Raw genomic sequence first — 17,404 nt, forward strand, 5'->3', positions numbered from 1 at the left:
GTTGACTTTTAAGATATGTTAAATTCAGAAAAGAGAAATATGGGTTTATAGTGATCATTAGTAACATGAAAATATACTACTGTTGTTTTTAATTTATTATTTTAAAGAATATAAATGTTTTAAATCATGAAAACACCTATAGAAGTGCATGATCTGGAAATAAAAGGTTTGCGTTACAAAATTGCTTCCATCACTTCTTACTTATTTGCAAATAATATGTCATTTTAGAGTCACAGCTCTGTGATGTGAACATTATAAAAGAAAATAACACAACCTCATCGCGTTTTTGTGAAAATTGGTTATGTAATATGTTATAAACTGTACAGTGCCATACAAATATTATCCATGAGTGCATAGCTATGTGAGGTGACTTAAACTCATTGATAACCACATAAAAATAAAAATGAATGACTGTTCGGAGGAAGGATGCATAGCATCTCTTTTATCTATAAATATCTCTGCACATTTTAATATCACTGGAGAAATGAGTCTATGATGACTAATTTTCCTGATAAGAGACATATGTAAACACTAGTTGGAGGATGGATAAGGGCTATATAGTTTGGACAGGTTTCTGATCATCTGGGCAAGAGTGAAGTGCTACAAATATGGTGTACGTCTATTGTGGACCCCAGCCCCATAACAAATCCTGCATACACATGGATAGAGAAATCTCTGTTGGGAACCAGTGGTTAAAAGCTCAATGGCCTCCCCACAGTTTGTTAAATGTTATTTTTCCCATGCTCTGGGGCGGGGTGGGTGTTCTTCCTCCTGGGTGAAATATCTGGCATATATCTCCCCATCTCCTAGCAAATAACTTCTCTGCAGATGACTTCTCTATTTACTTCATGATGCATATAGCAAGGCTGAGTTGAAAGTAGGAAGGGGAGTCTCTTATGTTTTGGCTCCCTCCCTCTCTAACCATTTTTTTTCCTTCCCCTCCCCCATGGTCTTCTGTTAAGTTTCTCAGGATCCACATAGGAGTGAAAACATATGGAATCTGTCCTTCTCTGTATGACTTATTTCACCAATTTGACAATAAATTTCATATTAAAAAAATGAGACACAGACCTCTGGACATTGGTGTTTGAGGATGTGATGCTGTAACTGTAAAAAGAAAGAAAGAAGAAAGAAAGAAAGAAAGAAAGAAAGAAAGAAAGAAAGAGGAAACATTAAAAAAAAAAGAGAGAGAGAGAGAGAAAAAGAAATAAGGAGGCACCTGGGTGGCTTAGGTCATGATCTCACAGCTCAAAGGCTGGTGAGTTCAAACCCCGCATTGGGCTCTTTGCTGACAGCCAGAGCCTGGAGCCTGTTTCAAATTCTGTGTTTCAAATTCCCTCTCTCTCTGCCCCTTCCCTGCTCATGCTCTGTCTCCCTCTCTCCTCAAAAATAAATAAACAAAATTAAAAACAAAAAGAAGTATGAAGAGGTATTTTGGATGATGTCTACTCTTACTGGGTCCAAGTTAAAATCAAGGTAGGAGCAAGGCCATAGTCAGAAGTTTCTAAAATATGTTTGAAACAGCATTCTCTTTCAGAATCAGATAGTACATTTCAATCCTATATGCTGTATTTATTAGCTGTGATAGATTGGGCAAAGGATTTTGTCCACTGGATCTTGATTTCCTCATAAAATTGAGGTGTTTTTAAATAGAATTTTAAAAAATATAATGAGATAAAATATGTAAACTTCTCTTATAATGTTAAAAGATGAATAAACTTTCAAAAGTCAGCTTATTCTCATACTTGTTTTTATTTTCCATTTGGATTTACATTTTAAAGTGACCCCAGATGAAACAGTGCTATTAACATACATGCCCCTGGTATAGTGTAAACACAGTCCTTTTTTTTTTAATTTTTAATTTTTTACTTTTTATTTATTTACTTTGAGAGAGAGAGAGAGGGAGGGAGGGTCAGAGTGAGAGCGAGAGAGAATCCCAAGAAGGCTCCATGCTACCAGCAGGGAGCCCGATGAGGGGCTCCAGCTCATGAACTGTGAGATCATGACCTGAGCTGAAACCAAGAGTCAAGATGCTTAACCGACTGAGCCACCCAGGCTCCCAAAACCTCTAGTCTTCAATCTATGTTAGGTCAGGTCCACTGTGTGCCTTGTTCACCAATTTATTACAGTATGTAGTAAAATGCTTGAAACATACATACTCAATAAGTGTGTAAATAACTGAAAAAATGATTGAGTGAATAGTATGATATCAGATATAGATATTTAATTGGTGTTCTATACTGAAAGACTCTCTGGACTTTATCACAATCTCTCCATCTGTTATTTCCTATGTCAACTGAGCAAATGACCTAACCCTTGTACTAATTTCTTCAACTGTAAAATGTATGTAATGTCTACTTCAGAAGGTTGTGTGGCAAATGAGATAACAGATATAGACATATTCTGTAGCCCCACAAGTAGTATAATAAGTTTTATTGTCATTGGTATGAGTTGCTTATAAGTTTGTGTCAGGTTTCAGAGGAAACCTTTATTAATTCACTGATTTTCTTTACTTTTGCTATTAAATGAAGAAAATACCTTCTCTCGTGATTCATACCACACACCTTTAAGTAGGCAGCTATTCGCACTCGGCCCCGTGCTAGATGCAGATGCAAAAAATGAATACAATAATTAAGCTCCTTGCCCCCAAAAGTAAACCAGTGTTCGTTGGGAAATGATGACATAAAAATGGTACAATATCACTTGTAAAGACAATCCTAAGGAATTAATAAAAATCTTCTCCAAGCATAAAATTAACAGCTGTAAACTGCAAAAGTTTATTTTACTATTACTACCACCACAGACATTAGGAAAACCTATGCTTTGTTAAGCGTTCGTTAAATTTTAGGCTCTTTACTAAATAAGTTGTGTGCATTATCTGATTTAATGCTCTACTCACTTTGGGATAGGTATGATCATTCTCATTTCACCCATAAGAACAATTGAAGTAAAGAACTTTGCAGAGTTTCACGGGGAGTAAAAGGGGTGGGAGAGGCTTCAAAGTCAGTTATGTTGGACTCCAAACAAGTGTATGTTCAATCATTTCACAGAAGATGTGACTTTTAGTTGCACCTTGAGAAGCCAATAGCATATTTTTGAGGCATTAGGGGAAGCACTTAGAATATATGTATTCTAAACGTGGACGTTGTGAGATATATGTAGAATGGTGTGACTTTTAGCATGACTGGAGTGATATGGACACGGACTTCAGAAAACGCAAGGAAGGAAAAACTGGGCACAGGTGGCAAAAGACCTCCACAGCTGATGAGTTGAATATTCTGATGAGCAGAATTCTCATGAATTCCATATTCTCTATGGAAACGTTAAGCACCATCTTCCCTTTAAGGAAGGGATTGGAGAAAATTTTGTAGCAGAGAGGCTGGGTGAACATTGTTAGAATATTCTAAATAAGAAATAATGAGAAAGATAATTAAGTTCATGGGGTTTCAAATAAAGGGGGAGATATTTGTGAATTTGAAGCAGCCCAACGAAGTAACTCTTGGATTTGGGGCAAGAATACCAGGAAGCAGAGCAGTAACAAGTGTGTTAGCCCTTAATCCTGTGCAGTTGATGATAACAATCAATGAAGCAGAAAATAAAAAGAGGAGCACAGACTTTAGCCTTTGTGAGTAAGATGAGCTCTGTTTTGGACATATTGGGATTAAAAAAAAAAATTGGAGGCCAGTCAGATAAGTTCCATAACTATAAATAAAAAAACCTTTTGATTCGGGAAGGAGATTTGAGAAAAATATTTGTTGATAGCAGAAGTCATTGCACTGAACAAGATAATCTCAGGGAAACAAATAAGAAGAAAAGGGATTCAGGGACACAGCAGTAGAGGCCCCTGAATTTAAGAGACCATCAAGAAGCACCTGGGTGGCTCAGTTGATTCAGCGTCCAACTCTTCATTTCGGCTCCGGTCATGATCTCACAGTTCGTGAATTCAAGCCCTGAGTCAGGCTCTGGTGCCTGCCTGGGATTCTCTCTCTTTCTTTCTCCTGCTCTCTCTCTCTCTCTCTCTCTCTCTCTCAAAATACATAACTAAACTTTTTTAAAAAAGGGATTTATATAAAAAAATGAGACCGCCATATAATTGTCAAACATTGTCAGAACAGTGAACAACTCTAGCAGTAGGCAGAAGTCCACAAGACAAAGAATTAAAATACGACTTTGGGTTTGCTTTTAGGAAAACATCGATAACATTAGCAAGAAGATTTTCAGTTAATTGACATGGGTGAATGTATTGGGGAAAAAAGAGTATGTAAAAGGTGATAAAAGGAGATTATGAGTTGAGGCTGGTTTTCAAAAAGTTTGGTGAAGATAGGAATAAAGCAGATTAGAAAGTAGCTGACTGGGTAGCCCAGTCAGTTGAGTGACTCTTGATTTCAGCTCCATGGTTTGTGAGATCAAGCCCACATGAGGCTTGGCACTGATAGCAAGGATCTTGCTTGAGATTCTCTCTCTCTCTCTCTCTCTCTCTCTCTCTCTCTCTCTGCCTCTTCCCCACTCCCACTCTCTCTCTCTCTCAAAATAAATAAGTAGACATTTTTTTTAAAGCAAATAAAAGAAAGTAGCTTAAAGGCAAAAATCTCTCATAAAATGTGACTTTAACTGCCCAGAACCCTACCATTACTCATTGTTTTTATTGTTAGCACCCTGAAGTGAGCTACCATAGTGTATTACTTATATATGTTAATATCTCCTAACTCATGAAAGTGTTTCAGAGAGGTTTTTTTTTAAATAAAATTTAAATCATGTTTTTCCTCAGGTGAAAGCCCACTGGATTTCTCTCATAATTTAGAAGACAGTATCCTTTCTAGTTCCTAAAAAACTCTGGGTAATCCTCCAACACACTTCCTCCCTGACGAGCTCATCCAGGACTCTCCTCCCAACCCACTTTTCTCCAGCCACCTTCATTAGCATTCCCCACAAACTCGTGGGTGCCACATGATGCTTCTTGGCCTCTGTCATTTTTTTTTTACTTAAATGTCACCTTCTCAATAAGAGCCTCCTGAAAAATCCTATTTCAAATTTCATTTTTTGGGGTCCCTGAACTCTGACTTATCATCTTCTAGCATAAAATGCTTATTTATTATGTTTACTGCTTGTATTTGTCTCCACTTCTGGAATATGAGCTCCACAAAGATAGGAAATAGTTCCTGTTTTGTTTGTTGATGTGTCCTAATCATATTACATTATGGCTATACATAGTAGGTTCTCAAAGAATATTCATTGAATTGGTAAATAAATGAGAGAGGGGGGCATGGACTGCAGTGTCTAATGTATTGTCAGTGTTATGAACTGACATTGCTTTTGTTGGGGGCACATCCCATGTCTTACTCATTTTGAACTCTATCAAGTTTGAATAATTACTTAAAACTCAGTTTGTTATTGGTAACTATTAGTTTCTTAAAACAGGAGCTGTAGGGGTGCCTTGGTGGCCTAGTCAGTTAAGCATTTGGCTCTTGATTTCCACTCAAATCATGATCTTACAGTTCCTGGGATTAAGCCCCATGTCAGGCTCTGTGCTGATAGCACAAAGCCCGCTTGGGATCCTCTCTCTCCCTCACTCTTTCCCCTTTCTCCACCCATTCTCTCTCTCTCTCTCTCTCTCAAAATAAATGAATAAACTTTTTTTTTTTTTTTTAAAGGCAAGAGCTGTAATTTTATCTTCAAATCCAAAACCCATAATATCATAGCTGGGAAGAAGCAAGCCATTATTAGTCAAGTGTCTGAATAAATAAATTACTATTTGGAATTGCGTTTCATTCTTGCCCAAGGATATGAAGGTGAAATAAATCCTGAAATGGGGTGGGTATGAATGCATGGTATCTTCCTCTCTATCCCCGTGCTGGGATTTCAGAATGATAGACCTCATTTCAACAGAATGCTTTTAACTGATTCAGGTGTGTATTGAGCTATGACTACAACAAAAATACCCAACACCTGATGGTGCCTCCTTCATCAGGGCCACTGCTAATCCAGACTCAAAGAAAACTAAAAGTGAAGGGAAATACACTCTGGACCAAAGGACAGAAAAATGTAAAACTTCCAGCTCTAGATGTAACCACAGTTGATCCACAAACAACTCAATACTTAGAAACATTGACCTTCTGTCGCCCGCATAAGTTGGAAATCCACATATAACTTCTGACTCCCCCAAAATTTAACTATGTATAGCCTACGGTTGACTAGAAGCCTTATGGAGAATACAAATAGTCAATTAATATATATTATGTAGGTTATATGTTTTATACGGTGCATTCTTACAATAAAGTAAGCTAGAGAACATGCTATTGAAAAAATTATGAAAAAGAGAAAATACTTTTGTAATACTATATTGTATTTATGTAAAAAAATCCACATAGAAGTGGATCCATGTACTCCAAACCCCTGTTGTTCAAAGGTCAACTGCAGTTTAATTTAGGATTATCTATCTGTATTGTCAATTAACCCAATGAAAATTAAAATGCATGAGCAAGAAAGTTTCCAGAAATCTTCCCATGTGTAAATATTTACCTTTTATTCTTTATTTTTTGTTGTTGTTGTTAACAAACTCTGAGGTCGGTATGAATAATTAGTGACATATCTTTCTTTTTAAGGGAGTTGGATGCAGAACTTTGTCAAAAGGGCTTCTACAATGTTTAGTCAATATCATGCACAACAAACAGTTAAAAGATTTCTGTAGGTAAAAATATTAATTTCCTAATTGATGCCCATAGGTTTACATTTCTCCTTCAAGTTTGTCACATTCGTTCCTTGGGCTGAAAAGAGGCTGCTGGCTTGAATGTACACTGGACCACAGGAAAGACCAGCTCAGAAATACAGATGGTTTTGTTTTTCTTTGTCAAGCACTGAAGGATAGAGGGTCTACCAGTATAGACTAGTTCATATGGGGAGATGTCTTGGGTGTCTTCCAGGAAACCTCTTATCGCCTGCCACTTCTTGATGGCCAATAAAAACTCAATTCTTATTTGTTCCATATTAATAGTATACTAAACTTCTCGATTCTACATTACAGATCTTAATATAATGATTGTGTCTGGTTAGGTAAGATGTAACTTGAGCTTTCATTTTAAGAATTTAATTTTACTAATCTTCTCAACATATATTCATTATTCAAAAGTGGGGCTATGTTTTTTCCAGGCCACTAATATATCATCTCTAGTGCATATGTAATAACATGAAAATTTCAAATAGTTTTCATAAGACACAGAAAATGTGCTACCTGGAAACAGTACTGATTTTGGTTGTTGTTTCCACTTTTAATTTTGAAATTTCTGTGAGAATGAGTATGTAATGATAAGATGGTTGTTCTAATCTGGGGTGATTTTGCCTCCAGAAGGGATATTGACAATGTAGGTAGACATTTTTGTCACAATTAGGGGAAGGGGAGCTATTGGTATCTGGTGGGTAAAGGCTAGGGATACTAAGAAATATCCTATTGCTAAAGATACAATGAAGAGGAGATCTGGACAACAAAGAATTGTCTGGATCAAAATAACAATAGTTCTCAGGTTGAAAAACCCTGTTCAAATAAATACTGTAAAAATACCTTTGAAGATATTTATACTACAAAGGAACACACTTGAGAAGTCAAAGTGTATTTCAAGTTATTAAAATATGTGAAAGATAATGCATGTGAGACTCCAACATATGCTTAGTAATTGCTTCATAATAGGAAGTCATATTTTTATTAAAATAAAACATGAAAAAGTAAACAGTCCCTTATGATGGAAGTAAATCCAAAAACTTTATCTAAATAGAGAAAAATTATTTCTCTGTTCATGTTACCATAATAGATAATGCATCTCAAATCTGCATTTAGAAGATGTAATGCGATGCCATAATAAAAACATCAATAGGGGCTCCTGGGTGGCTTGGTTGGTTAAGCATTCACTCTTGATTTCTGCTCAGGTCAAGATCTCCCAGTTCATGAGACTGAGCCTCGCATTGGCCTCAGTGCTGGCAGTGTGGAGCCTGCTTGGGATTCTCCCTCTCCTTCCCTTCTGCCCCTCTCCACTTGTGCTCTCTCTCTCTCTAAAAATATATAAATAAGCATTAATAAAAAAATCAGTAGAGGTGACAGATGGCAACTATACTCGTGGCAAGCATTTTGTAATATATAGAATTATCGAATCACTATATTGTACACCTGAAACTAATATAATACTGTATGTCTACTATACTTCAACAAGAAAGAAAGAAAGAAAGAAAGAAAGAAAGAAAGAAAAAAAAAAAAGAAAGAAAGAAAGAAGAAAGAAAGGAGGGAGGGAGGGAGGGAGGAAGGAAGGAAGGAAGGAAGGAGGAAAATATCCAGATAGAATGAGCCTGTAATTCTTTAACTTCTCATCTCCTTCTGCGTCCAAGTCTGGCTTACATATATCCACTCAATAAATTTCATTTTACTTAGTTAAATTACAAAAATATATTCAGCTTTATTTTTGGTGAAGGGAAGCTTCTGTTTTATTACTGTGTTATGCTATCGATGGTGTTTTTAAAAATAGTTCTGAATGAATACCAATAACTAAGTTGCAGCCCTAAACTCATAAAAGAAGTGTGATGTGCATTTTCTAATACCAACCGTCTGATATAGATGTATTGGTGCGAGTGTTGTGGGAGAGATAAAGTGGCCCTTGAGAGGAAGTAGCAGGAGGAACTCCGACAGAGTAAAGCTCACGACTGCAGATCACTCTTCTCCTTTCTTTTGCTTTGTGTCTCCTCAGACACAATTATCTGAGGACTGCGGAGCCCAAATGAGTAGTTAGCCATAGTTTCTGCCTTTCTTTGTCAAAATACTTAATTACATATAGGCTCTTCTCCTTCAAGGAATTCTTCCCTTCCATTTTTACTCCCTCTCTTATTTCCTGATACACATTTTTCTCCACTAAATACGTAAGAAGGACAGAAACTGGAGCTGATTATGATTTCCTCTGCTTTTCTGTTCTTATACTGATCCTTCTCTTACTTCAGCTCTTTCTCTCATGAGCAGGATCTGCATTCTCAATTCCTAGTCTCACAAGCCCTGTGGGTTTGTATCCGTTCATGGGATAATCTATAGAGCAGTGTTTAATGATGAAAATGCAGCACATTTCCATTGGAGGCTTCCATTTCAGGAATATGTTTCTCCCATTTCTCTGACCTAGGGTTTCTCACAACATTACTTATGTCAACCCACACAAAGCACTTAGAATTTTTGATGGTTCTTGGGGGATTCCCATAAAATAAATTCTGCTTACTTCTGGTACCAAGAGATCAAGAGAAAATGCGGTGTAAATGCACCAGGTACATGTGTGACATAGAACCACTTGGGAGTGGCTCAATGTTAAATTTTATTTAATTCTTTGAGATACACAAGCCTTGAAGTATACTCTGGGAAGACTTAGTAACACTGGTCCTCTCTTCTTGGAGCGTGTATCTCTTTCTTGTCTTCTGTCAGCTTTACTTCTGCAAGCAGCAATGGGTTGCAGGTCGCATGCAGTAAGCAATCCTAATTTCATTTTCCTGGCACTCAAGTTTACATCGGCCATTACCCTTTCTGCACTCTCTCCTCAAATCCAAGCTACCATACTGGGGATATTTCTTTCTGGCTGTAAGAAGGAAAGAATGACTGAAATTAGTAATTTAGCTATGACACACCCATATTTTAAAAGGAGAAGGTCCAAGAAGTAGAAGATTATTGTGTAGGTCAAAAGAAAATGTCCCCCTTCTAATTTATGACAGGGAAAATCTTACTGAAGAAAGTTTAAGCTCATGTACTGTCCCTTGATGCAAGTAAATCCTGAAAATTAGAAAGTGCCTTGGACCTAAGTTAGGTGTGCCAGCTTGCTTCCTTACAAGTGACTGGACAGTAAGTAACTCAAGGATAGTTCCCCAAATCAACAGCCCAAGAAGTGCTCATTATTTATCTTCTCTCAGGTTTGGGCTCTACAGTTATCCAATTGCCTTTGAATTCCCCCCTTTTCTGCTTTCAAAAATATTATTTCGACACAACGTTGTGTTTTTTGAGTTCTGCAAGCGACTTCTATTGTAGATTTATTTTACTTTTCTAAAATCTTGAGAGACAGGTAATCGTAAGCAATTCATCTGAATTCTTACAATTCCCCCGGGTCTCTTGGGATTTACATCCCCAAAGAAATTATTTAACTTAGACACGTGTCTGATGACAGCACTGATTTAAAAAATGGGAATGACTAGAGGTAAGGCCATTGTTAGCCATGACATGATTTTTAATATTACCAGTGCTCTGAACTACATGGTTTATCGTATCATTTAGAAATTGATTTTCACTTAAAGTTTATATTTAAAATAGTTGGGGTACTTGGGGAATTGGGAGATATTGGTCTGATAGGTTGTAAGATTCTTTCCAAGCCAAATATATTTTAAGTTTATATTTCACTATATGTGCTGGCCCATTTGTTTTCATAAACCGTATGTTTTGGTGCATTTTTCGTAGACACGTCATTTTACTCATGTGGTGAGATTAAAGGGAACTGGTGTGGGAGAATTCTGAATATTGCAGATGGCTGACTGAAGGCCAGATTCAAATATTTTTGTAAACTCGTGGTATGAAAACAAACTTTGCCACTAGTTGCAAACATAATTAGGTCTAGTGTTCCAATCAGTCCCCTTAAAGGCCAGGCCTTTCTACCTAGACATGCTGTCTGCATTTCCAACAGTTGTTGGTAAGTAGTGATACTTCTCAGTGAATATATGGACTCAGAGCTACATATTCTATATTGTTGGTATACAGAGCTGATATAAAACCTAGCTATTCTATTAAAATTAGCTCTCTTCTCACTATAACTGATGCAATGCAGAATATGACACACTTTACAGCAGAATAGTTACATTGCACAGATTGAATGCTAACTTCTAAATGTCATTATTTATTCTATAGTTTCTGAGAAGTTACTATTATCAAACCCATGTATGATTTGCCAGTGACAGAAACCTGAATTGTATTCGACAAGAGGACTGTCACACTTGATGGTGTTGATCAATATTCCACCTTAAACTGACCTCACCCCTTCTCTTATTCATCCTTTGTCTTATTTCACCTTTCTAAAAATATTGTCTCCTTTCTTGTCACTTTCAGCTCAAAATATAAGTATTCCCCAGGCCTGTGTGTTTGGGTCACTGACATTCACCTTTGCAAGCCTCCAGTCACTCATTCAACTATTAGGTACACCCCTTGTTAAATGCTAAGCCAATCCCTAGTGCAGGCTTTCTCCCCCTAAACACTATTGACCTTTTGAGTTGGACAATTCTTTGCTGTGGGATGCTATACTGTTCACTGAAGAATGTTTAGCAGCATCCTTGGCCTCTGCCCACTAGATGCCAATAATACCTGTTGTGACAACCGAAAACGTCTCCAGACATTGCCTAATGTCTCCTTGGGGGCAAAGTTGCCTCTAATTGAAAACGCTGTTTTCAGTGATTAAAATTACTGTCTTGTGATGCTGTGATAAGCCAAACATAACTGTCTCCACCCTCAGATACATTGTTTGCATACTGTCTTCTCTCTGATATGTCTGTGGATCACTTTCAGGAAAGTAAGCTCTTTTTTCAGGACTCTCACAAAGCATTTTGTATGTATCATTCATACTGCATCTATTAACATGTTAACATGCTAGGGAGTTTCATTAAATAGTATGTAAAGTTTTATTTAATATATAAGCTAGAAATGGACAAGGCATTTCCTAAATATTTTTCAACCCATATTTCTTGTTATTTTCACTCACCTGCTGTTTTATCCTTTAGGCTACCATTAACTTCCTTGGAAATGCGGGGAGGGGAAGCATGACAATTCTTGCCACACAAAGCTATATTATCCCATTCAAAGTATATGTCAGATTTAAAGAAAAGGGATTATTGGCAATAACATATTTTTTTTTCAGTTTGTCAGGTAAAGTCAAACAATACCTGGGAGTGAAACAATACTTTATTTCTAGACATTTGGTGCATTTATAACCTCTATAAATGAAGAGGAAAGCTAAATGACTTCAACAGACATTTCCCTGCATAGACAATAGCTTTTATCTGGACATCTCTTCATCTATAACAGTCAGAGTGAGAAAAGAATGAAAATTTTCTGTCTCAATTTTGAGTAAGGATTTTTACACTTTGCAGGTGAGATATAAGAACAACTGAAGAACTCTAAAAGAGTCACACATATGACAATTCAGTTCGTGTAGTTTAATTCAACCCCCACATGTTGGTGAGCTATAAGTTGAAAGACAGCATTGTTATTGTTTTATTATTTTCTACATGTCTAGATTTTCTATCATACTTCCTTAAATTTGTACGGAAAAATATGTATCCTGACATATTTCTTTTACTTTGAATTTTTTGTTGTTGTTGCTGGTAAGGGTAGTTTTCTAAAAGTTTGGTACATGTGTGATTAACAAGGTCAATGACTTTACTTTGAAAATATAAGAAAAATATGCAAAAAGTTAATAACAGAGATGCACTGATGGTGTAATCTATGCTACTGTTTCCCCACTGTATCCCCAACTGGTGTTTTTTTTCTCTTTTTTTTTTCTTTGAGAAAGAGAGAGAGAGGGAGAGAGAGAGAATGAGAATGTGCACGTGCACGTGTGCGTACACACAAGTAGGGGAGGGGCAGGGGGAGAGGAAGAGACAATCTTAAGCAGGCTCCATGCCCAGCACAGAGCTGGATGTGGGGCTTGAGCTCAAGACCATGAGATCATGACCTGAGCCAAAATAAGGAGATGAAGACAACTAACTGAGCCACCCAGGCGCCCCTCCCCAACTGGTTTTGAATCTTTAAGTCTACAGGACACATGACTTTTCAGTTTGTTGATAAATGCACAAATGACTTTAATTATTGGTAGGAGCACCTGATACAGCTGTTAGGAAGAAAAAATAAGTTCCTAAGACATAAAAATGCTTGACATCGCAGTCTAATCATGCTAGCTATTTTGAAATTAAAAGAAGAAAAAGATTTATCACATGTTAAAAGCTATATGAATCTGCATAGAATTTCTTTTTCACCCTTTCTAGTGCTGGCAAAGAAGATCCAGAGATCATTTTCTAATAAGTTTTGAATGGAAAGAAAGGAAGTTATTCTCTTAGTTAAATGAACAATTAACTGTATTTCTTTGTTACTTCATTGATGGTTGGCCCCTATTTAGAATTTTATCTACTTGCAACCTCTAAATGATAATGTATCAGTTTATTAAGTATATACATTTTTAGATTGTCATGATAGACTTTACAGTATTCACAATGAAAGAATAAGTTAATTTATTCTCTTAGGCCTCTGTTATGATTTCTGTTGGGCCTTAAGAAATCAGCCAGGTACCAAGAAAGGGATATTTTTCCTAAGAGTGAGTGACTTTGAGCCTAATTTTAATGCCAGTTAGGTAGACTTGAGCTACGTCTTAAGGTCTTTAAATAGAAAGTTTGAGACTCAATGATCTCTTCTTTCCCAAAATGTATTATTCTATTTCTGTAAAATTCATACTTACACATTAACTCAGGAGGAGAGAATCTTGTTACATACCTGATGTGAGGAAGTAGCCTTTGAGAGTGGAAAAAAAATCTCACGAAAAATATAGCTCGTGTATTTGTATTACATTCAACATTCATGTGATCTGTAGCACTCAAAGACAGAAGGCAGCGACCAGAAATATATAAAGAAAAGCTAACAACAGACATGATTTGCCTGTATGACAAGAACAGAATAGTAAGAAAGGCTTCTGATAATCGGAAGTAGTATACTGGCATAGACTAAAAAGAAGGAAAACGTAAATCGATCTTTGTCTAGCACTGAATCATCTATCCCATACCAGTTGATTATGCTAATGAACAATTTTTCCAGTAAGAATTGTTTCAGTAACAAATTGTTTCAGAATGAAGCTGATAAGACTAAGGTATTGATTTAATCTTTTAAAACTTTTTATTTTGAAATCAATTTAGATTTACAGAAGAGTTGCAAGGATAATAGAGGTGAAATTCCCATTATGGTAAACATCTCACTCAACCATGCTACATTATCAAAACTAAGAAATGAGCATTGGTATAATACTATCAACTAAACTGCAAATTTTATTCACATATTACTAATTTCCCCACGATTGTCTTTTTTTCTTCCTATTCTCAGGTTCAGTCCAGAGTACCACATTGCATTTAGGATAAAAATTTTTAAACCCTATGTTGTTACCATATTTTTAATAAGCAACAACTTATGATTCTGCAAATTAATTAGCATAAATAAGCCCATAAATATTTACATGTTACCTGGTAAAATTGTGACCCAAAAGAGCAGAATAAAGAAAAAGAGATGAATCTTCATGGTGGAGTTTCTTAGGAAAAAAAAAATATGTCAACAGATCTTTTTCAAGTCAAGTGTTTCCAAATAAGAAAACAGAGAATGTTTTTATTTATAGATTCTCCAGGGAAGTGGTTTTAACTACTGAGGCTTATCAATAGCAAGAACATTTGTATGCTTGGTTGAATTGTGCCATGTTCAAAGAACATGGTCACAAGAATTATTACTAAATTTTTCTCATAAAAGTAAAACCTGCTTGTGTTACCTTAAACAGACTCTCATGAAAACATAACTTTAAGAGACTTGTAAAGGAAATGTGTTTGGATTGCTAAAAACATCAGAGTGGAAATGTTATAGTAATACATTCCTCTATTATATGTTATATATGATGATAAATATTCTAATATTTTTAGTATTAAATTACTGAATGTCAAAACTATAGGATTTTATAGCTATAAGCTTCCGTTGAAATCACTTTTGTTTGCAGATGAGAACCAGGGAGATTAAATGATTTATTTTTATTCATATAATGTGTAATTATTTTTTTATTTTGAGTTTTTATTTAAATTCTAGTTAGTTAACATATATGGTAAAATTGGTTTCAGATGTAGAATTTAGTGATTCATCACTTATATATATAATGTGTAATTTTTTAAATGTGACATGATCAAGAAATTCTGGATTCACTAAGTATGGGAAATACTCTATATGACGGGTTTTAAAGTATGATTTATGAATGTTTTATAATAAATCATTTGATTTTACGATTCTAATGTCTAAAGTCTTTAATTCTGTGATGGAACTAGAAGTATATTCTGATCCAATCTGCATATTGCCCTCATCTATTATTTCATATACAGGAGGAAAAGCTGGAAGTTTTACACAATACCCAGAATCTGATGCTGTAAACACAGAACACTAATTGATCCTCTCCTACCAGAGTCAAGGGATTTTCTAGGACAATGGTTCTTAAACATTAGCTACATCACAATCCCCTAGAGGGCTTGTTAAAAACAAATTGCTAGGCCCCACCTCCAGCATTTCTGATTTAGTAGGTCTAGAATGGAGCCTAACAATTGCATTTCTAACAAGATCACGGAACGCTAAGACTGCTGGAAGGGGCCACGTGTTACTCAGGGAAACCAGATTCATTCATTCTATTAAACATCAGAAAAATGAATCCCAGGGTCATAGGATCTATGTCACAGATGAGTAAAGAATGTGGGGACTGCTTAGGGATAATCAAATCCTCTTGTATTACAGGTGACAAAGGTGAAATCAAAAGAGATTAACTTACTTGCCTGACATTCGTTATCCTTTACCCAAAAATATTTCAAATGATAAAGTACAAATCAAATGTAAGGAACTTGACTTAGCTATGCTTTCTTTTTGGAAAAGGAAAAAAAAAAAAAGAAAAACCCTGAAAATTCAGCCTCAGCTGATAGGAGAAAGACCACTTCAATGTATCACCATGCAACATTTAGTCAACAAATGGTTATGGAGTACTACCATTTGCCAAGATGGAATTTGCTATAAACTGATGGCATCTAAGAAGAAAAACCAGAGTTTAAATATTAATGTGGAGGATGACATCAACCGAAGTGGTGGGATGAGAACCTCTGAGAACCTGCCCCTGAGGAAAAGCAATGAAAAAGCTCCCGAAAACTGTCAGAGTTAACTTTTTCAGAACTGTGAGAATTAACAAAAGGCTAGGAACAACTCAGAGTGCTAATTCAAGAAAAATGGATTGATATGTTTATTTATTCTTTTTAAATTAAAATTTTAATCACCTTCTTAAAATGTTTTAAGTTTATGTTGAAATATTGGTTATAATTTTCATGTGTTGTGACAATACTTTTCTTATTGTGTATTAGGATAATAAACTCATGTTTATGTATTTTTCTTGGTTGGATTTGGATCATATGTGATTATGTGATTATACATTTTGATCCAAAAGTAGGTAGTTTGGCTTAGTTTTTTCAGTTCCACAAAGCCTTTGCACTGAAATGCTAAGTATTGCCATAGCCACTCTGAGTAAGATACATTAATATATGTGATTAATTTGCATTTACTGTTATGAGGACACAATGAAGTGTGGCTTGTCAGAAATTATTGCTGTTTATACATGCTTCTCATTTGTATGTATGTGATAATATGTATTATAAATATTTCTTAAATATTTTACAATACAGCATATGACAAGAGGATAAAACTTTTAAAGTATTTACCTAAACTAGTGGAGAGCTAGTCCGTGTGTGCAAGAAATATGTGCCTCTACAGAATTAAATGTGCTAAGATTTTAGTAGACGAAATACCAGTACGAGGAAAAGAAGGGAGTCAGGAAAGGTTAGATCATTAGACTGGGATGCAAGGCTGATCCTGAGTGACGTAGATAAAAAAAAAAAAATTGGTTGGATGCATCCATAGGCTCCAGTGCAAACTACAAAAGGAGTGGCAAAACCATAGAGGACTACGCCCACAGAATCAGCAATCTGAGGAATCTTGTGTCTCTTAGGAAAGTGTCTACTCTAGTAACCTTGCTTGCTACAACCAATCATTGGCTGGGAGCAGCCTCTGAAGAGTATTTCCTCAGCACAAATGCAGAGGTTTATCTCAAAGCCTAGCAGCTGGGGCCCTTGATAAATCACAGTCACATTTCATGGCTATTTATGTCATGTAAACTTATTTCTCTACCTAGGTTTGAGGAGCACCTCCTCCATGATCCCTTTGGATCCTTCCTCTTAAAGGCAAACGTAGAAGATATTTATGGATTTATACTATTATTGATCTCTGGGTCTCAACTGGTGCTTATTCATTCCCTCCTCTACTGTCTGTTCTGATACCCTTCACACTTAGCTACCACATAAGCAGGTTTTGTGGCTTTTCTGGAGATGTGATCTCACCCTTGTTCCTTATGAGTTTGAGCCCTTGATGATAATGGCTTTTTCAATAGATTGTTGCTGCACATATCTATTCACAATTACAATGGAGCAAGGCAATACCACAAGCGTTCTGCACATTCCATACTCTTCAATTTCCTTGCATTTGTTCTGGATCAGTAATGGGGGCATCTGCTTTTGCAATGTAAAGGATCTGAAATCACTTGAA

General features: G+C 36.0%; 1 protein-coding gene across 1 annotated transcript; it reads right to left on the reverse strand.

Annotated features, from left to right (window-relative positions):
- Positions 1–9,441: 9,441 nt before the first annotated feature.
- On the reverse strand, positions 9,442–14,320 carry LOC125938103 (beta-defensin 110). The gene is made up of 2 exons (XM_049653167.1): positions 14,266–14,320; positions 9,442–9,590 (listed from the first exon to the last, which is right to left on the reverse strand). Exons 1-2 carry the CDS (start codon positions 14,318–14,320, stop codon positions 9,442–9,444), a joined length of 204 nt encoding a protein of 67 aa, XP_049509124.1.
- Positions 14,321–17,404: the final 3,084 nt, after the last annotated feature.

This window comes from Panthera uncia, assembly GCF_023721935.1.
Source record: "Panthera uncia isolate 11264 chromosome B2 unlocalized genomic scaffold, Puncia_PCG_1.0 HiC_scaffold_24, whole genome shotgun sequence".
In the NCBI taxonomy this organism is placed as follows: domain Eukaryota; kingdom Metazoa; phylum Chordata; class Mammalia; order Carnivora; family Felidae; genus Panthera; species Panthera uncia.